Source organism: Haemorhous mexicanus, chromosome 17, assembly GCF_027477595.1.
Source record: "Haemorhous mexicanus isolate bHaeMex1 chromosome 17, bHaeMex1.pri, whole genome shotgun sequence".
Lineage (NCBI taxonomy): Eukaryota > Metazoa > Chordata > Aves > Passeriformes > Fringillidae > Haemorhous > Haemorhous mexicanus.
The window spans coordinates 51,224-73,449 of NC_082357.1; the positions used below are offsets into that span (position 1 = coordinate 51,224).

At 45.8% G+C, this 22,226-nt stretch overlaps 2 protein-coding genes across 22 annotated transcripts in view; one reads left to right on the forward strand and one right to left on the reverse strand.

Annotated features, from left to right (window-relative positions):
- The first annotated feature begins 429 nt into the window (after positions 1 to 429).
- MRPS34 (mitochondrial ribosomal protein S34) lies at positions 430 to 2,485 on the forward strand. Its single transcript, XM_059861629.1, has 3 exons — positions 430 to 830; positions 940 to 982; positions 1,810 to 2,485. The coding sequence occupies exons 1-3, from the start codon at positions 513 to 515 to the stop codon at positions 2,085 to 2,087; spliced, it is 639 nt and encodes a 212-aa protein (XP_059717612.1). The 5' UTR covers positions 430 to 512; the 3' UTR covers positions 2,088 to 2,485.
- A 2,564-nt stretch (positions 2,486 to 5,049) lies between these two features.
- The window catches only part of MAPK8IP3 (mitogen-activated protein kinase 8 interacting protein 3), a 71,191-nt gene continuing 54,014 nt past the window's right edge, over positions 5,050 to 22,226 (reverse strand). For 17 of the 21 annotated variants that reach the window (XM_059861609.1, XM_059861618.1, XM_059861603.1 and 14 more), the window contains 16 exons: positions 21,648 to 21,774; positions 20,729 to 20,824; positions 19,361 to 19,522; positions 18,275 to 18,440; positions 17,635 to 17,820; positions 16,840 to 17,023; positions 15,970 to 16,089; positions 15,626 to 15,706; positions 14,876 to 14,943; positions 13,627 to 13,775; positions 12,606 to 12,777; positions 12,392 to 12,505; positions 11,143 to 11,181; positions 9,354 to 9,533; positions 8,960 to 9,103; positions 5,050 to 7,932 (listed from right to left, as the gene is read on the reverse strand). In XM_059861609.1, the coding sequence (XP_059717592.1) occupies positions 7,811 to 7,932; positions 8,960 to 9,103; positions 9,354 to 9,533; positions 11,143 to 11,181; positions 12,392 to 12,505; positions 12,606 to 12,777; positions 13,627 to 13,775; positions 14,876 to 14,943; positions 15,626 to 15,706; positions 15,970 to 16,089; positions 16,840 to 17,023; positions 17,635 to 17,820; positions 18,275 to 18,440; positions 19,361 to 19,522; positions 20,729 to 20,824; positions 21,648 to 21,774 (2,110 nt within the window). In that variant the 3' untranslated portion in view covers positions 5,050 to 7,810. Of the gene's footprint in view, positions 7,933 to 8,959; positions 9,104 to 9,353; positions 9,534 to 11,142; positions 11,182 to 12,141; positions 12,259 to 12,391; positions 12,506 to 12,605; positions 12,778 to 13,626; positions 13,776 to 14,875; positions 14,944 to 15,625; positions 15,707 to 15,969; positions 16,090 to 16,839; positions 17,024 to 17,634; positions 17,821 to 18,274; positions 18,441 to 19,360; positions 19,523 to 20,728; positions 20,825 to 21,647; positions 21,775 to 22,226 lie in introns of those variants that run through there. The other 4 variants (XM_059861617.1, XM_059861606.1, XM_059861611.1 and 1 more) reach the window with 3 other exon arrangements.

Consider the following 22,226-nt stretch of genomic DNA (forward strand, 5'->3'; position numbering starts at 1 on the left):
TAGATTTTACTTAAAGTCTACTCATTAAAAGTGTAGCCTCACTGTGCTGCCATTCCATGGCTGGAGCAGCTCAGAGAAATTTCATTCCGGTACGGAGTTCCATGACCCGTCTGCTGCTCGTGGCCCAGCCTCTGACTGAAGACCTGGGTCAGACCTGTTGCTTTAATCTTCCTGAAACCTGGTTTAGTTAGTGTTGAACGTTCCTTGACATAGCTGAATCTGCTCAGATTTTTCTAAACCAGACACTGTTCAGATGCATCTCAACAACCAAGCCCGGCTCCCCCGAGAGCCGCGTAGCACACAGTACCGTCAGGCCGCGCTGGGCCTGCCGCGTGGGGCCGCGGCCTGAGAGCACCCGCTGCGGGCGGCTGAGCCCCGCGGAACGCTGCGGTTGCCCCTGGCGACGGGCGGGGCGGCTTCCGCGGGGCCCGTCGCGGCTTCCGGGAGAGGCGGGGGCAGCGGATCCAGGTGCGGCGCTCGGTTCTGCCCGCTCCGCGCCCTCGGCCGCCGCCATGGCCCGCAAGAAGCTGCACCGGCCCATCGCCGCCATGGCCAAGAAGATCCGCGAGTACCGGGCGCTGAAGGATCGGCCGCGGGACTCTCGGCGCTTCGCCGTGGACTACGAGACCATGCGGCGGCCGCTGACGCAGAAACGGCTGCCTGTGCGGGCCTGGGAGGACGTGCGGAACGAGAACCGACTGCTGGCGCTGCTCTGCCGCCTGCCGCGCTTCGGCGTGGGCCGCACCGTCACCCGCAAGTCCTGGCTGTGGGCGCACCGCGAGCCCTGCTACTGGGTCATCACCAAGGTGAAGGCGGACTACACGGCCGAGGTACCTGCCCCGTCCCACCCGCCGCGCCTTGCGGAGCTCCCGCCCTCCACCCTGCCGAGACCCACCCTCAACAGGTTCCTCTTTTTTTTTTTTTTTTTTTTTTTTGCAGAACATGGACCATGGAAGAGCCTGGGGCTACCTGACCTTCAAAGGTAAAACCGGCTCGTTTTCCCACACATAGGGGCAGAGCTAGAGAGCACCGTGTGCGTGAGGGTGGCAGAGAAACCGCGGGCTCTCTGACTGGCAAATTTGTTTTTCTCGCATCTTCTAATGGGAAAAGAAGTTCCTTGCGTTTCAAAGGCTGGGAATCTAGTCCCTTCAGAATGTTTTCCCGAGGAATGCTGTGGGAGAGCCAGTGCAGTATGACCTTGGGGAACAGCAGCACAAAAAGTATATTAGATGAGCTGACAGACTGTTCTGAGACTTTGAAAGCAAGACACAGTATGAGCATGAGGGTATTCCAATTTAAATTGACTTCAAAAAGGAAAAAGTGCAATGGCAATTGTGTTACTTCAATTTTAAATTAACTATTAGAGTTGTATGAGTGAATTTTCCTTTTTAGAGTTGCTTTATATTAGGTATATAATTTTCCCTTTCTGGAATTACTGAAATAGTACTCATTAGAAGGTTTTTAGTTGTTGACCACTTCTAACAGTTTTCCAGGAAGCTTTCATCAGTGTAGGGAGAAATGACTCTTGTTCCTTAACCATGGAAATGGAACTTGAGAGAGACAAAGCAAAACTAAATTAGGAGAGGGGATCACCCACTCAGCTGGAACCTGTTTCCATTTCTATTTCGATTCTCAAGGACAGCAGTGAGATCCTATAGTATAGCAGGGAATCATTTGTCCAGCCCTTTGAAAATTCTGTTGACTGTTGCCTTTTGTAGCATTTTTGGTGCCAAAGAGTCAACACTTGCAGTGTCTGGAGGCAGTTTCATCTGATGGTGTTACCCACTGGTGTTCATCATCTTTTCCCAGGCAAAACTGAAGAGGAAGTGAGGGAGATTGACAAAGTCATGTACCATGACTGGCGTATAGTGCCCAAACACGAGGAGGAAGCCTTCAAGCAATTCACCGCAGTGTCTGAGGTAACTGTTCGGTTCCTGCCATACCCACCACTGCTCCGAGCCATGATCCTTGCACAGTGGCAAAAGGAGGGAAAACCAATAATGGAAGAGCCAGTTATTGATCTGGAGAAGGTCCTGGCCTGTTCCCAAGAGTGGGCAAAGAAAAAAGCTACTGGGACACCGGTATAGAGACTTCTTCAATGTCCTAAGCATCCCATGTGCTCTCACTGCCTGTTAGGCATAAAGGGTCTTACAGAGCCCCTCTGTGCCCATTTTCCTGGGATGTTTCCAGCTTTCTCCACAGCCCTGTACAGTCACCTCATCTGAAAGAGAAGATGCAGATATATTCAGACTCTTCTTCCATAACTTTGGTTTCAGTGAGCAGAGGAGTCTTCTTGGTTCCCTGGATAGTCTCTAAATACACAGCTTCAGTCAGCCAGCTGCAGTTCTTTGGAGTATAACATTTTTTACATAACTTGAGTCCTGCATGAATCACAGAAAAATGACTGTAAATATCACAGTATTTCACAGAGCTGTGAAAGAATGTATCTTCAAATGGAAATAAATGTTTTCTTAATTCAACAGCACAGTTCTAAGAAAACCCATGATTTTTTTTCAATGCCAAGACATTGTGACAGCCAAATGGAGAGTCATTAGCTCAGGCACAGCATCTGGTTCTCTGAACACTGCAGAATGATCTGAATTACTAGCATATGAAGGCAGTGAACAAGAAGTGAGGAACATTACTTCAATACTAAGATAATCCAAAGCTATCCATCTCTTACTCCCAAAGATGGCTGTCAAGAGATAGGGGAAGTTATTTTAGTTCTGGTAATGCAAAGGAGGTGGGATTGGCTCTTACCATTTGAAGCCAATTGTAAATTACCCCAGTTCCAGGGCAGCATGTTGTGAACATTAAAACATGCAGCTCCTGAGCACAGTTCATGGTATTTCATCTTCTCTTGCAGTGGCTGCAGATGCTGCTGCTGTGTCAAAGGCTATTGGAGGCTCTGGTCTGGGTGTGGCTGGAGGGAGTACAAGAGCTGTTCAGCTCTATATATCATATGCCTGCAGAAGTAACTGTTTAGTTTCTGTGTCTGAAGATAGTCAGGAGGTGGTGTTCCATTTACTGCAGCATCCTGAAATCACAAATAGCCTGAAGGGATTTAGTGAGGGAGAGCACAAACTGGACTCTGCTCCACCCAGTGTCTGTGGCCTGGATGTGGTTGGGAATGTGTGGCCCCACCCAGCAGGAAATGGCTGTCTTTGGGCAGGAGCACACAGATTGACATTGGCTACCTGTATTTCCATAGGGTTCAACACCAGAGGCCCCTGAAGGGTTAAAATGCTATGGGATATGGAGGAAGGCTTTTCTTGTGAGTTAAAAGCTAGTCCTGTGACAAGGAGCAGAATTGAGCCTGCCTTGTTGTGGCAGGAGCACTGCAGGGCATGTGCCAGATCTAGTTCTCTGGCTTCAGAAGGAATGGGAGAATCAGGAGTAGTGTTAAAGGCACGGTTTGAGGCTGTGAGCCTTCCCATGGCTGTGGCCAGAAGGTAGTTTGTCTGATTCCTGTAGTCTCTACTGCTGGGCACTGAGCTGAGCTGTTGCCTTCCTGACCGTACCATGATTGAGGCACTACTGAACACAAACCAAGAAAAAGGGAGATTAAAGGGAGGTGTAGCTGTGAGTCAGATGGGATGAGTAGAACTGTCTAGTGCTCTGTTCTGCACAGCAGCGATCTAAATGTAGCACCAGCAGAGGAAGTGTCTCCCTGAGGGGGCACACACAAATGACCACAGTTGGCAGACCCAAGTGCTGGTCACAGAAGCCCCAGAAAGGCAAGAAATTACCCATGATCAAAGTATACCAGGGAGCCAAGCCAGCAGCAAAAGCAGGTGGAGCTGATAAGGCACAGACTCACCCAGCAGCTTGGGTGAGGCAGGATTTCTGAAGATGATGTAGGCAAAATCCAGCCCCCTGGCTCCAAGGAGTTGATCCAGGGGTGGCTGGAGACTGACACATGTGACCTCAGGTTGTCCTTCAATGAGGCTCCAGGCCGTAGGAGGAAAGGGTCCCTGTAGAGGTGGAGGTCTAGGTGGCCCCTAACACGACAGTTAGGACCTGCTGGTGAGCTGAGGGTCATGAAATGGGGAAATGGGTGTCTTCTCACAGAGCCCTCGACAGCCTGGGAGCCTTACCCTGATAGTGAAGGTCCCTTTTGGGAAGCTGCACAGCCTGTTTGCCATGTGTTGGATTCCATACCCAGAACATGCTGTGAGTTCTGATTAGCCTCCCAAACTTGTACATTTCCTCACAGATTGTTTACCAATGAGGGGGGATTGTTTGAAGATTGTTGGCAGTGACCTGCTTACTTAGCCACCAGACATGACTGTACTTCACCAAGGGCCCTGCTCAAACTGCTCCTGGCTGTTTCGAAGGGTGAAGCCCCAGGGATTTAGGATGGTTCACAGCACACGTTTCCAAACCTCATTGTTGAGATGTCTCCATTAACTGCAGAGGCATTGCCTGTTGTACTACACTCTGGCCTGTGCCACACCACAGTGTGTGTGTTGGTCACAGAGGTGACTCACCTTAGGGCTCCCTGCTTGGGGCAGAAGATGCTCCTCTCCAGTCTTAAGGACATAGTGCATTGCCATGTCTAGCCCTTGAATCAGTGCAATTCTACAAAATTACTATGAAGGTGTCCAAATGCTGCTGGGACTGAGAGGCTCCCTGCAGTTGAATGATGCTGATATCACCAATGCCTATGGGACTGTGAAGTGCCACCCTGTACAGTGTTGAAAACTGACCTGATGTGTTATCCCTGGCAGTTCACCTGACAGGGCCACTCTGATTAAAGTTCCAGCAAGCCAGCAGGTGAATGCTTCTCTGCTCCAGCTTCTGTTTCTGAAGTTGTGCCACCTTGTATTTCTACCTTTTATTTCAGCTGCTGGTACAAGCCACAGATTGCAGTGTTGCTTGCTACACCAGCCCGCCTGCTCCGACCCTGTGAGCCATCAACATTTCATTTCCTGCCACTGAAATGCTCAACAGGGAACACTGAGCTGCATTCCCACCCTTGCAAGTGTCCTTTAAAAGACTGAGCAGCAATCCCAGTGCCTTCATAGGAACACAACATGGTGCCCAAGGTGATGTTAACATGTTTATTACATACTGAACAGATAACGGTTTGTTGTTGACAGCATAGGGGACAAAGCACGGGAACATATTGGTACAGCAGGCTCTTTACAGAATGCCATCTTCAGACCAAACAGCGGAGTTTACAGGCCTTAAGACACTTTTAAAAATCATTTTGTAACATACAAGATACTTTACATACATCACAGTGGAAATATGACAGAGAAGCGTACTGAAGCCAGTTAGTTCTCACCTTGCCCAGCAGTGACCCAAGGACACAGGAGCTATCAGCAAAGGCTATGTCTCCCCCCTGCAGCTGCCCCTCTAGGCCATGTGCTTCTCTTGGAGGAGAACATAGCATTGAGCTGGAAAGGAATCTGATGGGAGATTCCTGTGTGTTGTTAGGGCCCAGTGGGTGACTGGAGATCAAGTGCTGTCCCTTCAACTGCTCATACCAGATACAGAACAGTCGGTGGTACAAATGTTGCAATTCTGACTTTTTCCTATAAAAGAACTGACAGAGTTAAGGAACTAAACCCTTCTTTTTCTCTTCAACTAGCCCAAATTCTGAAATTTGCCTGGCCCTAACTGATGAACTATTACATGACAGTGGAATCTGTGTTGTAAATGTTATATTGTTTACTTCAATGCACTCTGTGTTGGCAGGGATCCAAAGAAGTCTCCCTAGCAGAAAGCATATGGCGAAAGTGAATGAGAAGCCTGGCATGATCAGCAGTGCTCTAGCAAAATGTCCCCTGATGAAAGGTCCCCCAGCATGCAGGTGGTGTATCCATGTATCCCTTAACCTCATGCCAGTCACAGAGTCCACTATGTGTATGCCTGGAAGATGTCCTCCAGCTGGATTCCTGTCTTGGGGAGGAGTGGTGTGATGGGTGCTTGTCACCAGCACTGCTCACACATAGCATGAGCACCTCTGTGGCTGGCTGAGACGTCTGTTCACCAGAGATGTCTCTTGCCTTCTTGCAGGGAAAACGTATGCCACAACCTTTCCTGAACTGTGGATACAAAAATTGTTTAGGTGCTGCTCTGTCAGGAGAGATGCCATGTGTTAGAGCATCCCCTGGGAATATGGCATCCCTGCAGCACACTGGGATCTGCAAGCCTGGTCCATGGCAGCAAGCACAGGACACAGCAGGGAGTTTTCTAGGAGATGGAGGCCTGCCCAGTTGTCCCCATACTGTCACAAGGACATCTCTGTGAACCCTGGAGTGCTGTACAGGTCAGGCAAAAAAAAACAAACAAGAGGACCACCAGGAGCTTCCAAATCTATCACTAACTGATGCAATTTGCCCTACTCCTGCACACCCAAAAAAGAATGTTTCAAGAAACACAGAATTTGTCCTAGTGGGACAGTGTCAGAAAGGGAGAACACATCATTGTCTCTACACCGGGACTTTCATATTCTGCATCTTGAGTTCAAAACCACTCTCCCTGGCCCCAATTTTTGCTGCTTCTTTTGTAAGCAGGATTCACATGTTCAGTCACTCAAAATTGCTTAGACAGAAAGGGCTATCACCGCTTTTCTTGGGGGCTGTCAATTTTTTCCAGGAGTCAGAAATTTCCACATTTTCAAACTTCTTACTAGCATAGTCAGTGCTTGTGATATTAGGTAAAAGACGTCAGGAATCTAGCCTCAATTCTTTTTGTGTGTGACATCAGGTGAGACATAACCTTGACTGCATTTGTCCTAACCAACTGCCAAGTCTCTGTTTTCCAAGTCTCTGTGAAAAGAGATCTCCTTCCAGCAGGTCCTAAAAAGTAGACACAGCCTTGAGATGAGGCAATGTCAAAGTGTTAATGCAGAACTCAGCAGATCAACACCATCTGCCTTTTAAAAGCCACCAAATGAGATAATCATCACATGAACCTTTCAGAACAAAGTCAGGAATTCTTTTCTGTATGCCATTTTTGGAAGCAAGAGGCAAGAAAAGCCTTGCCTTTTCTTAACAAAGCAACATTCTGGTACCCTTTTGCTACTACGGCTGTTTGGCGTTGACAATCAAACACCTATCTTCTATCTGAGCCCACCAGACAATTCTCTTGGAACACACACAGGCAGGCACCCAGCACATGACTGCTGAGGCAACAGCAGCAGCAGAGGAAGGGACTTTCCCCCTGCAAAGATGGAGGTTGCGATCCCCACTTTAAGGGTGCTGCTGCCTTCTCCAGCCCCATAGCCAAAGTGCTGCTGAAACCATGATGTTCTTTGGAGGCTTCCTTGGACCCTTTGCTGCTCTAAGTCCAGAGGATGTTATTCTGTGCTTAAGGGTGAATAAGGATAAGATGAAGAGTCTACTGGTGAACTAGAAGGATTTCTGCTGGGGTGCTGCAGAAGTGATTCACCATCACTGCTTTGGCAGAGAATGCCTGGGGACACACTTCTTTCTCATGCAGGTGGGAATGAGGCAACCTGCCCAAGAACCTGAGCCACCCCCCTCCAGCTGCCCCTCCTGACACTGGGAAAAGGTTTCCCACAGTCCTGGCTCCAAGCTCCCTCCATGGTGTACTGCCATTTCTCTCCTTTTAGATGCCAGCTCCAGAGCAGAACAAGAACCTAACCACGCCAAAAGCATACGGGCCCGAGTTGAAAGCTGCAAGTTCAGAGGTTCAAGGGGGTCACAGTCCAAGGCAGGAACCGTTGCATTTGTCCAGGGTCAGTTTCCAGCAGGAGTTATAATGCAGGTATTCTGTATGTACATCGTGGCATTCAGGCAGGAGGAGGGACACTTATATTGTGGGAAAAAAGGAATTCTCACTCAGGGATATATGATACCTGCCACACAATAATGTGGCTTCGTTCAGCCTTGGAAAGTACTGGCTTCACCTGGGTGGCATCTCCTGCATTCTCTTCTGTCTCATCATCTTCCCCATCCCCTGAAGAGAGAACACAGAGAGTAAAAACGGCAGGAAAGAAAATGCTCTGGAATACTCTGAAGGAGCCAATACCCCTTTTAGAGTCCCAGCAGTCTGATAACAGACACTGTGAACTGAGATCGTTCTCTGTGCCTGGAGAACATTTACAGCAACCCCATTCTTTTCTGAAGCTGGACTGCATGGATGGGACAAACTAGCTCCAGCAGCGACAAAAACTACCCTTCCTTTCAGGGAAGCTGATTTTACACACAGAGCACCCTCAGCAGCATGGGTAGTCATAGTGGGGCAGCAATGTTTGACCCAGTGGCACAGATGCATTTGTTCTTTCCAAAGCCATTCATACTATTTTATGATCATTTTAATGTATTTGTAACTTTATAGATTGCTAATGCATGGCTGTAGCTCCCAGTACTTTTCCTACCCTTTTCCCCTACATTTTAGGACAGTAAGCTAACCTTCTAACAAATTCCTGAAAAACTATTTAGTCTTGCCTCTAAAGATGTCCTTTACTCAACCAAGGACATCTTGCTTTTTACCATGCATCATAGATATAATAAATGTAGGGCAAAGCTCTTGGACCAACTCCAGTGGGGCAGAACCTGGGGAAAATTACGTAACCAACTGCTCTTCTAATTGGACAATATTTGTTAAATATGCTAATTTGTTTAACTTACAAAAGTGTAGAAATCCTGTATCATGTGTGTATATTGCACCTGGAGGCCTCCAGTTAAAGAGGCTTTTATATTACTTCCTATAGTAACACAATCTCAAAACTGTTGTTTTGTTCTCTATTTTGTAGGCATCACTACAGCCGTGTGGCACTACAGCCGTGTGGCACTGCAGCCACAGGGCACAGGTTTTGACATCCTTGTGCTGTGCAAGGAACATTATTTGCCCTCACAGCCAGATGCAGCAGAAGCAGTGTGGGGCTTTTCTGCTTTGGTTCTCCACAACAGAGATGGCTCACTCCATAACCAGAGCTATGCACCCACTACCTTTCCAGATGCCTCCCACCAAGGGGACTTACCAATCCGGAAGTCAATATACCCTTCTCCTCCACTCAGCACCAGGACGTTCTTCAGCTTCTGACCCTCTGTCTCAGTGGCTGCTGTGCTGGGGTTCTCCGAAGGGCTGTCCAACACACTCCCGTTAAGGGTCGCAAGGACATTGCCTAGGAGAGGACAGAGGTGCTGTCCGTGCCTCTGCTCAGCTCCCACACAGTTCACATGCACACAAACACATTGTGCAGACCAATTCTTTCTGCTAGTCAAATCTGGCAGTCACTCCAGTATAAATACAGATGTGTGAACCACAGGAAATATCAGCCATGGCCTGGACCCTAATCTGCTGAAGACCAGCTCCAGCCCCTGCTACAAAAGGGATGGAGGGACAAGCGCCTGCTGAGGGAGAGATGTGCTTACCTGGCACAGAGACAAAGAACTTGACAGCATCACGGTGGCCATGGAAGCAGAGCTGTGCCTGAGCCATTGAGCAGTAGGGAATGAAGCTGCTGGCAGATTTGTCACTGTTGTCATCACCATACACGTGGATGACCCCACCAGAGCGACTGCCCTCTCCAGAGGTTGGTGAAGTCTTGTTGGCTGGAGACAGAGCAAGAACACCACCAGTGATAGCTATGAATCTCCTTTACAAAATGGACTCAGTCAGAGAGAAAACTCATGAGCTGTGAAGAAAAACCTTTAAAGGTGCATGTCTCTTTAAAGGTCTTTTATGAATGATATGATGGAGGAGACCACGGCAGATTACACAGTCCCTCTTTTTTAGCCTGGGGCAAGCTAGACTGGTGTCACCAGCAGTGATCCTGTCCAGCCTCCAGAAATAACCCACTGTCCTATGATCAACCTTGGTCTTTTGTAGCTGGCAGGGTACCCGAAGTGTCCACTGTCCCCAGAAGGCAGCTGGAGGAGAATTACTGCTCTGGATTAGTGGCATTGCTCAAATTCCAAGTTAAGTCCTTTGCTCATACCCTGTAATGCGCACACATGCTGCTGAAAGCAGTCTTTGGGTCTGGTGAAGCCTCTCAGCCCATTCAGAGGCATCACAGAAGTGGATGTCCTTCCTCATTTCTTGATTTAACCACAACACCAGATTGTCAGCTCCTCCAGCAATGAACATCTTTCAGATGCTCACCATCCACAGCTTCCAAGGAGGGCTCAGGGCCCTGCATCCTTCATGCCCAGGCTCCAAGAATGTGACAGTTTCCACTAACCAAGCAACAGAGACCAGTGCTCTCAGCTCAGGATGGGAGATGCTTTCCTTCTGCATGCATCCACATAAGTACAACAGGAATAATACAAAACTAGGCAGCTTTCACTTTTCTGTAAAAAAGTGAATTCATTCATTATCTGTAGTTCTGTGAATTCATTCATTATCTGTAGTTCTGTGTTTTAACTTTGGGTGAATTTCAGTTACGTGACTTGGACAAAAGAGACTTTTCCCTATCAGGTTCAAGCCAGGACAGTGGGACAAGTACAAATACTTTGATGGAGGAATGAAAGTCGAAGTGTGTACAGTATCTGGCTTTTTTCTGCAACTAATATCAGATGCTTTAAAAGGAGGAGACACCTGTTGATAATGCATCTAGACAGCCACATGAATGTCTTTGAATGGGAAAAAAACCCCTTTAATTTCTGACCCTGGAAAGGCATGAATTTGAACTGAGAATCTGCATTAACTGGCACAAACCTAATCAATTCTTCATGCTTATCAAGTCCCCTTGGGTTTGATCTCTTGTTTGATAACTTACAGCTGACAGGTAACATAGTACCACCTGCCATTGGCCTGAAACTGATGAAAGAAGCATCACTGGAAAACAAAGGATGACCAAGGGAGACCTTGGAAGAACACTCTACTCCTGGTTCCTGCTTCTGACTGAATGAACCTTTCCTGTCTCCATCTCAAACTGGTCTACCATAGTAAGGGAACCACTGTTGAAGAATAATTATCCTTAACACAAAAAACCAGAAGGATCAACTATGAGATGGAAAACATTGTTTATAGCTGTGGGAAATGAGGATATTTACATGACTGTCTCTGGTTGCTTTTCTCTAATGCAACTTAAAACAAAAGAGTGATGAGGAAAAATGGATGGAGAGAAGTTGAATGGCAGAATGGAAGGTGGGAGAATGACTACATAGGGGGATGGGTGCAAAAGGAATGACAGCTGTGGAGGGAAGGCAATGGACTTACCCCGGAGCCCAAGGAGTTGGCCGCGGTGGAGGACTACAGCTAGGCACAGGCAGGGAGTAGGAACACAGAGGGGCATGGGAAGTGACAGGCAGGATGGGAGAGAAAAAAAAGGTGATTACTGGGAGATAATTTGAGGGCAACAAAAATAGTATAAAGCCCAGAGAAACCACTACAGAAGCTCCTATTAGTTGATACTAACTCTGTTCTTGCTCACTTTGCTCTTACCATACAGGGACAGACGTGGTATCTGAGGTGGGAGAGGGACCATGTCACATGGATCCACTGCTACATTTTTAGTCAGATTTTCTTGCTTACCACATATTTTACAGGAACACACAAAGATAAAGCAATTGGTTTACAGCAGGGAAAAAGTTTAACTCAGAACAAGGACAGCAGCCTTAAGACAGAATGGGCTTCAAAAGGAACTCAGAAACAAGACCAAAATTGCAATGACCAAAATGCATGAACAAGACTGTGTCACTGCTCTCCTGGTGTTAACCCAAGACACATCCAGCTTCACTGCCCTCAGAGGAGACCATCCCAAGTCTGACTTCCAGGAGGATGACAAGAGGTTTGCTCTTTTTACACAAGAGGTATTTGTTTCTCAGCTTTCCTGTGAGCATTGGTGAGAAAACACACATTTGGCTGCTCTCTGTTGAAAGCAACTGCAATCAGTCTCAAATTCTACTTCCCCATGGTGATCTGGATAAGACCTCCAAAACAAGATGCTGACAGGCAGGTTCAGAACAGGACTAGTAAGACCTTCAATTAAACTTCCAGCTCAAGAGATTCACCTATTTACTCTTACTGCTGGGTCCCCTCACCAGGCCGGATTTGGTGTAGGATACCTATTTCTACTTGATTGATAAAGCTGAGCCCTAATCTGAGTAAATGGAGCTTTTCTGCTATGGAGACATTTAGATGACTAGGCCAAAGTGGAATTTCCAAGGAGATCTTCCTGGTGACTTTTCATCCCATGACCTCCTTTTGGTGACTTACTACAATTCCCACAGCTTTGTTTCTCCTGTTTCACAGTAGCTACAGAATCAGTTCACATCACTCTGCTCTGTGAAGGTCCAGGGCTGCTGATACTCTGGGCTCTTCTCCCTGAAATGGCTATGATTAAAGGGTGTCAAATGTCAGGAAAGCATCAGCCTGCCTGAACCACCTGCCATGCTGCACAAATAACACCTAAAATCTTCTTTTTTTTAGGAGACTTGCAGGAGTACATTGAATAAATGTCACTTACTCTCAGTCAGGGGAATGGAGATGACAACACCATTCCCAGTGCCCACCCAAAGGCGGTTGCCAGCAATGAGTAAGGCTGTGATCCGGACAAAGGAGAAGCCCAGCTTTCCAGTGCCTAGGAAGCATGAATGAGAGTTGGGCAGTCAGTGATGACTTTGGGCAAAGTCTGCTTTGGGCAAATTCTGCCTTGAGCTCAGTAAGCAACAGACCCTCACCTAGCATCTTGCTGACGTAAGGCTCAATGTCGACATCCTGCAGATGCTGATGGCTGTGGGCATGGTAGAGCCTCAGCGTGGAGTCCAGGCGGATGGAAACCCACACGCCATCTCCAATCCATGCCAGCTGTCGCACCTGGCTCTCCCGACGAGGATGGGCATCAAAGGATTTCTAAAATACCAATGTGAGTTCACAGAAGTTTTGCCATTATCTATACTCCACATACACACATACTCAATTTTCAACTGAGATTACTTGTTTGGGTTCCAAAGATCTTGGGAGAAGCTGTGTTAATGCCAGCTGATCCCAGCAGTTCATTACTGTACACAAAAAATCTTTTGCTTGAGCAGCTGTCTGGCAGGTTTGCAGAGTTGATGATCTTTTCAGACCACTTCAAGAGCAATAACATTTAGACACCAAGAGCTTTCAATGTACTTGATAGAAAAGGAAAACACACAACTCCAGGATAAATTCCAAAGATCAAACTGCTTTGGCTCACTAATGTGAACTTCACATCGAGCACTTCTTCTCTCCTCAATCAGAATTATTTCAAGCACTCTCAGATTTGTACCAATACCACTGTACTGATTTTCACCCAAAAGGCTCTAAACATTGTTTTCTCTTAGTGGGATCCCAGGGGCTTGCTAACTGTACTGCTCCTTTGTGCCATAATGCCTAAAGATGGAGAAGCCTCAGATTATATGTGAAGAGTCACTGTAAAACAAACAGCTATGTTTGGACAGTACATGGCCCCACACACTCCCTAGTAAAGGCAAAGAAAATTGTCAGTTTACACTTACTGATAGAATTATGCTCTGCAAAGGGAGGAAGGAACAAATAACCCCTGGCAGATTTGATCATAATATGACCCAGAATGACAATCTTGGTCAAGAACTGTTAATAAATACCCCTGGCAGATTTGATCATAATATGACCCAGAATGACAATCTTGGTCAAGAACTGTTAAGAATAAATACCACACAAGTGTGTAGACGCATAACCACGTATGTGCTCCCTTACCTCAATCTGCATTGTCTTCGGCTGGATAACATGGATTTTGTTCTTGTAGCCACACCAGACTCTATCATAGACCACAGCCATGCAACGGATGGAGTGGTGAGTGTGGCCAAGATCCATCAGGTGGTAATTACTGAGATCCCATTGACCATCTGAGTTAAAAAACAAGTGTGGAAAGATGCATCTCCTCCATGACATGTGAGCATACAACAGAATCCTCTACCTTTCTATATATATATCTTGACATACAGGCTTAGCTGATACTCAAATGCTCAGTTTGCTTATGTCTGTGACCTTCCTATGACTCCTGCTTCAGGCACAGCCTTACACTTATGAAATGTGACAATAAAGTTTAGTTTGATGCCTGACAGCTCTCAAATCAGGCCAATTTAAACATCCTTTATTGCAATGAAGTGAACAGGCTTCTCTAACAACTACAACAAAATCTGTGAGAGAAGAAGGAAGACAGCTGAACAAGATTATGCAGAAACTTAAAAGGAAATGGGCCATACAGTCCTTGTAGTGAGGCTTCCTCACATCACAGACCTACAACATAATTCCCCCAAAGTGTTAAATCCAGGAAATCCAGGATTTAACCAGGAATTTAATGGAATCCTTCCTTCTCTCACTCTTAATAACCAGGCATATATTGTGTCCTTCACAGACAGGAAGCCTCTATGTCATGAAGCTTTACCTTATTTCTGATGCGAACAATTGTGATGTGTCAATGGTCAGGCTTGAGCTCATGACAAAGGCTGAATCAAAATTTGAATTGCACAAGCCCAGAAGTCTCTATATTTCTGCTTGCTGAATGAACTGCTACTCAATGAAAAACTTAAAGTTCTTTAGTCATAGTTAGCAAATCCCCATGTGCTGTCAAATGTGAACATAGCTAAGACTGTTCAAGTCATAGGGAAACAAAACCCACAGCAGTGAAGAGGACCAGAAATTGAATTTACTAAGTCTACCTCAAACAACTGCACAGCATATGTATTCTTGCACAGCATATGTATTCTTAAAAGTGTCACATTTACTCCACATGTACTACGCAGTACATATATACATTTTTGTTCAGAAAAGCTTAAGAAGTGGTGTTAGAGTACAGCTGAGATGGTTTAGGATAGTGATGATGTCTATAAGAGCCATGTGTTTTAACTCGGTGTTTGTACCCCAGCAGCCAGCAACTTTCTCACCTTGGAAGAGCATTTAATCCACTGCCAAACTTAGTTTTCTTTATTACATTGATTCTTACCTTCTCCCCGATGGAATATGGCTAATGTTCCATCTGCCAGAGCAACCAGGACCCTCCCTTTCACATGCCTGAAATAACAGAATAGTAAACACATAAAAAATGCAGTAGAAATGAGGGACTCAAAAACTCTTCCTGCCATCCATACACACCATCTTTACATAGTCTCCAGAATTCCCAGGCAGTTTAGCATTGCAGGAACATCCTGCAAGAGGTCACACCTCTCACCTTCGCTGCAGTAAGATCATCACATCTGTGAGTTTTCTGTTGACGGAATTCTTCTCCTTCACAATACAAACACCATCAACTTCAACAAATTCCCCCTAATTTACCCCTCAGTGAAATTTTGCCTTTCTCCTCCCCACTTACTTCCTCTTGATATTGCTAGACATGTATTTACTGAATCAGGTCAGGACCACAACTGAGCAGAAAAATGGGTTGGTATGAGGCTTTCCCATTAGAAAAACCTTGGGAAACTTCTCTCACAAAGCAACACACTTAGGAAAGCAAAGAAAAAGTTGGGGTTGCCACATCCCTTAGAAGTGTTTGAGGCTGGGAATGTGGATGGGGCTTGCAGCAGCCTGGTCTAGTGGAAGGTATCCTTGCTCATGGCAGGGAGTTGAAACAAGAGGATCTTTAAGGCCTGTTCCAACCCAAACCATTCTCTGATTCTCTAAGTCTACAACCAAGAGCTCTAAAGCATCACTCAGGCCCTAAACCTTCTCCTTCAGGTCCCTTGGAACACACACTTACACCAGGCTCAGCACAGAGTCCTTCAGCTTTATTGAGTGCAGACACTTCTTCCAGTTGGACACAGCCGAGTGCACATAAAGCCTGTGAGAGAAGACAAATTGGGGAGGGTTAGTAGCAGAGCCCCACACCTTCAGCCTGCCCAGCTTTGAGTCTTCCCTTCTGGTAGGAAAGGTGGAGGTGAGGTAAGAAAGTGATGTTAAATCCCTGAGGCTATGGTGAGCAATGAAATGAGGAATGAAAACCTTCTCCAGAAACAAGCAGTGAACAAAAGGTGTGTGGACTTGAAAAACAGAGCCCAGAGCAGGGAGGTGACACAGAGATCTGCCAGCCCAAGAGGAACACACCAGCCATTCTGAGCTCCCAGCCACATGGTGGGGGCGGCACTGGTGCAGGTCCCAGCATCCCTGGTTGACTCCTGATCTGGCAGTGTTGTGCTGGGCTCTATCTTCAGCTGCCCATTCTCCCTGAAGAGGCAAAAGAACAGTGTTAGAGATTTAGCAGCAGCAGAGCACAGAATGACCACCTAGGCCCACAGCCTGGCACTCACAGACAGGTATGGGCCCTTGAAGACACAAATCGCTCCCTTCTCTTTGGTAATTTTCAACTGCAAATTTGCTATTTACAGTATTTCCTTTCTCCTCCCCTTACAAACAACAAGTACTTCAAATCTACAGACTCTGAGTTTAGCAAGACTATTACACAAACAATATTTCCTCTGTTCATTTGCAGCTTCAACAGAAGCAACTTAGAACAACATTGGCATTCAGGAACAATCTGCATCCAAGACTTCCATCCTATTCTTCAGGCCATCACATCAGCTTTGTTTATCGTAAGAACTTTTTGAGTGGTGAATACACTTCGTTACTTTTACAGCACATCAGAGGTACTGCTAGAAAAAATCAGTAAGCTCCTTCAGTAAGAACATGAAGTGTACATGTACTTTGGGAGATCTGTCTTAACCACAGGTCTAAGTTCATAGTGAGAGCTCAAATATTTGCATTTTAACAGCTGACTCAGTCAGTTGCAGGCTGAGCCATGTCTGTTTTCATTACATTTTTTTCCTTCCCTGTTATCCCATCTATAAAATTGCTTAGGCACAAAACTGATAGAAGTCTGAACTTTATCAGAAGATCAGGCTGCTTCTCTTATCACAAAGCTTATGAAAACAGATCAGTAATTGAACAGAACCATTACTCTGACCCCAGCTCACCTACCCATTCTGCCTGGGTGCCTGGGCTGGGATAGGGTCTGTGAACACATGCTCGGTGAGGGGCCCAGGCCGGGCCTGTGTCAGCTCTGCCTCGCTGGCACTGCTTTCCGGTACCTCTGTAGCCTCTGTTGCCTCCTCAGTAGATTGAGACTGGTTGATCTTCCCATTGCAGACAGGAGCCACCTCACCTGGAGGACAATGAACAATGTGAAACATGCTGAAGAATCAGTTGGTGAGTTAACTATATAGATATCAGGCTGTCAATTCTTTAATTTATCTTTCCTTGCAAAACTCAATCAAGCCCTGAGCCTGTGCCACAGACACAGCAGCTCAACAGGTATCTTCTGCCTGGATGGGAAACAGACACTATTTTGAAGTGAAGCATAATCTGTAACTAGCACAGCACAGCACTGGAAGGGCTCCAAGGCTATCACTGCAGTATGGAGTCAGCAAGGGCAGCAGTATGATTTGCATGTGAGCTTAATTGGCTTCCCAACACTCAGGGAACAAAGCAATCAGAACAGCAGCACCTGTAGCAGGGCAAACATCTCACATGCCCAAAATATTCTGCTGTATGACTCCTGCAACCAGGCTGTAGCATGTGAATGAAAGCAGAAAGGAGGGCTCTAAGAAGAAATGTACCAAAAGGGCCTTTGGTAGTCCTGTGTTGTAGTAACAAAATTCTGGAGGTCTCTGAAGTGCTTAACTTGGGGACAAGAAGATGTGGCTGTAATACCATGAGCTCGGACAGGATTAGCTGTAATTGATATGTCACTAAGTTTTACATCCCAAAACTTACTCTGTCCCTTGTCCAGAACAGGTGTGTCACCACGCGAGGAGCAGTTGCTTCGTGGCACATTGCAGCGGGTTGCACAGCCCACCAGCGTGATCCCTGCCAAGACACCGTCGGCTCCAGCTGACTCTTCGGGATTCACATCCCCCTCCAGGAAGATCTCGCCTGGGGGATAGTCACTCTCACTGGCCGCTGAAGGCAAAGAACAAGTTCTTAGGTAAATCAAGAAATCACTGCTAATTTAATGTACTCCTGAGGTCACCCTAATGATGGGAGATTCTGATCCTTCAGGGTTCACCACCCTGGGGAAGCACCACACCATCCATCAGCAGCCTGATCCACAGCAGATCCCCTCATCCCTAGTATCAGTATCCAACACAGGTACAGAGCCCTTCCATGCCATGCCAGACAAGGCTCACTCCTGCTTCCAAAAAACACCCATTGTGTAAAGGAAAGACTTACTGAACACTGAACAGGGAGGGATCTCCACAGAAAGGTCCTAACAGGAAGGCAAGATCTGGGTTATGATTTTGGGGAACAGTTACAGAACACAACACAGCCCAGGGGTTAGCTCCCAAGTGAGGACGTCTATTAGTCCTCAGTGGGGCAGAGACCCTGTGCAGACCCCAGCCTGGGCTGCACTCACCGGGGATGCTGGAGATGCAGAGCACGTGAGCATTGCAGACAGTGAATTGGTCCACCACTGTGCCAGGCTGGTTGGCATCAATTATCACGACTTTACTGGTTGACAGTGTGCTAGTGAGGATCCAGACACGGCTGGATGTGGCATCCATCTCATGGAGCTCCTTTGCCTTTGGGAGAGCAGACACACACAGGCATGATCAGCACTTCTCTTGGATCAACGTGAGCTTAACAGTGCTTGGTGACACACATGCTGTAATTTATTTTAAATTATATAGTCTATTCTACAGTAGAACTATAGAATAATTTTTTCTTTTTTATATTGTTGTCTAATCAGTTATATTTTTATTTTTATTAATTTGATTCCATTCATGTTGCTGCACTAGTATCCAGAGCACTGGCCAAAGAGCCTGTCTGACTCCTTAGGGCAAGAGCCACGTGGCCACTAATTTTTCTGTTGAGATGTCTGTCAAATGTATCACTGAATGTTCAGTCATTCAGAATGCTGTGAGTCTGGGATGCACCCAACTGATCAGCTTAAGCAAGCTGCCCTTGGGAGAGTATAAGGCAGCAGTATAAGACAGGTGTGGAGGAAAACCCTACAAACCAGACAGCATAAAATATTGCATGATTATCTGCAAATTACAGCTTGGCTCTTTAAACAGGAAAAAAAACCAAAACATCACTTAAGGCTACCAAAAACCAGAACTAGATTAAATCTCAAGGGGTCCAAATGGACTCACAGACCATATCCTTTTAACAAAGCTTTGCCTGAATGTGTGTTATTAATTTACAGTGAATGAGGGCTATAAAATCTTCCTAGCAACCTCAATCAAGCATTTCATTGCCCTTATTACTAGGATTTTATTCAAAATTCCAAACGTTTTAAAAGCAAAAGTTGGAAAACTTTATACTGGATGATTTGTCCCAAATCACACCAAAAGTTACAGAAGAGCCAGCACACCACAGCACAGTCCCACAAGTACAAGAGCATTTTATGGCATAATACAAAGATACTGAGAAAGGGGGTATGATAGGGATGAAATGAGAAAAAACATCAGAGGGGAAAAAATCCACTTTATTTTCTGACCTTTTTTTTCTCAGGAGATGTATGGTTACTTTTGTTGTTGTCGCCTTCCCCTTCCCTGTCACAGGTGAGAGGATCATGCCCAGGATCTAGTTTCTGCCCATTTCCAGACTCCTGTTCCAAAGGTCTCCATCCTGAGAGATTTACTCCAGCTGCACACCACAGCTAAGAAACAGAAGCAGGAATCTGAACTAAGAATTCTGCAGGCTCTGTGGTCTCTGAATTTAGGCACCTTTGTGGAGAACTGTTAAATGTCAAACATCTAAAACATTTCACTGGAAACACCAGATCTTGATGAATTCTACTAGAAGATATCCGGACTGATAGAGGTAAGGCAGAGGATCTCTACCCAGCAACATCACTGCTTTTTAGTCACTGCAGCAATGCTAGCCAGGACATGACAGATGTTTGATGTGTTCAAACTGACAGAAGACAGGTTAAATGAGGTATTAGATTCTTCCCTGTGAGGATGTGAGGCTGGTGAGGTTACCCAGAGAGAAGCCTGTGGCTGCCCCATCTCTGGAAATGTGGAAAAACAGTCTGCTGGTTGAGCTACCAAATGAGCAGTTTTCTGAAATCAAATCCAGCTAACCTCCTATGAATTGTTTCCAGGGAGCTTTTTAAGAGAATGCCTGGAAGAGGACTACAGAAATACTAGATTTATCCAAAACCTTAAAGAAAAGATGCTGCACAGATACTTATCTAAAGATCCCACCTAGAGCCTTCTAGAAATAACAGCATAAAAATTTTCTTAAAATTTAAGCATCAGAATGACTTCTAAAAATCATCTCTGAATGAAGTAATGACAAACTAACTATTTCAAAACAACCAGTTACATCAGGTAAGTCTGCCACCTACACAGATGACCGCTTATGCCCAACTGCAATTCTACTCAAAACATTCTAGTATTAATAGATATGGCTTCACAAAAATCCAGACAACACTGGCCTGTTACCAATGAATTCTGGTCAACAGTAGAATCTAAGGAGTGATGAGATGTATTTTTACTTTCACTTGGTCATTTTCATGAATTTTTATAATAATTTTTACTACACCCTGAGGAGTCTTAGCAAAAGCATTAGAAGCATAAAATGTTGCTGTTGTTGATGAATTGTCTCAAAAAAGCAAAAGATGTCAGGGAGCAGCAGGGAACCTAGCAACCAGAACCAGCTGAGAATTTTGTCCTAAAATACTTTTTCCTACATTCACTACAAACCACCATTCAGAAAAAAAGGAAGTAGAAGACAGAATTTGGAATATATAATGTCAGAAGAATAGAGATTGTTGTAAAAACGGCATGTTTAGTGACCCAAATCCTTTGCTTATTTCATGTCCCCTTTCTGGACTGCATGGTAAGCATAAACAACGTACCTTCATAGTTGGGTCCTTCTCTACTAGTGGGCGACAATATACAGGCACAGGGACATTTTTCATGCGAGTGTCTTCCTGACCACCATTGGGACTCAGCTAGGGGGAGAGAAGACAAAAAAGACAGTATAAAGCGGCAAACACTGGGATACAGTAAGAGAGATGGAATCAGTGTGACAAAACCAACCAGAGGTGGCTGCTGCTGAGGCTTCCTATCACATCTTGTGTGAAACAGAGTCCTTAAGGGGAGAGGAGCAGCACACCCAAGAGACTATCTCACAATTATCAGTGCCCCAGTGATGGCCCACAGAGGCTACACATTGCCCTGCTGACAGAGAAAGGATGCTCCCTGCAAAGAGTCAGGACACTAGCATTCCCTTCCATCATGACAGTTGGACTTGATGATCTTAAAAGACTTTTCCAAACTTAATGACTCTATGGCCTGAAACCTCCAAGCCATGCTGCCAGGCTCCTCCCTTTCAGGAGGTCTCAGACCAGTTAAATGCATCACAAGCCAAATGAGGCTGATGTTGTTTGATTTTGTGTTACTGATGGGAAGAAGTGGGCATAAACTGCATTTGTTTTTCATACTAAATGACTGTTAAAGTTCTTAGAGTGTAAATGAAATAACTAATGTTCCAGCCCAATTATAACAAAGGAAATTTATTTTAAAAATAACTGGATTCTGGTTTAGGGTACTTTTAATTTAGGGTATGATTTGGTTTCAGTACTTTCATGAAGAGGAATGTCCCTCCATTGACTTCAGTGGAGATATACAGAACATCATTTTGGTCTGCACCCACAATTATCATACAAACAACATATGTACATGGTATGTCTAAATTAAATAGTTAATGACTAAGGTCCCTAGTGAATGACTAAAGTCACCTTCCAGTCAGCCTGTCCAGAGCATGGTCCCTACCTGCTTGTACTTGGCTGGGAGGCTCCAGCCACAGGCCTGCAACCGCCCATCATCGTTCCGCACGTGCTCGCGGACTTGCCGGTACTGCTCTCGCTTCTGCTCACGGCGCGCCGAGGACGTGCAGTCACTGAGGAGAGAAGCACAGCATCACCCAGCTGATGGTTAAAGAGAGGAGCTGAGGGTGAAGGGAGTGTGGCCAGTATCAGGGAGGGCACACACAGCAAACCAAATCCAGCTGTGAAAAGAGATGTAGGGAGTCAGAGACAGAAAAACTGTGTTGAGAAACAGACACAGGCAGTTCTGACCCATCACCTGAGCAATATGGCAAGCCAAGTCATTGTCATCACCTCTCATGATGTTCCAAGAGCCCTTCAAAAACAGGGAATAATCCTTCTCTAAAACCTGTCTAGGAGATCACACCAATTCTTGCTGAGCTGTTACAATTTACTAATCTAATGTCTCCATCAGGAAGGCATTTTCAGCTCTTTCCCTCCTCATTATAGTCAACTATGGATTTTTCTGTCCCTTTTTAAGCTTTGTCTGCTGACAAGGAAAACATGCACTAACTGCTGGTTCCAA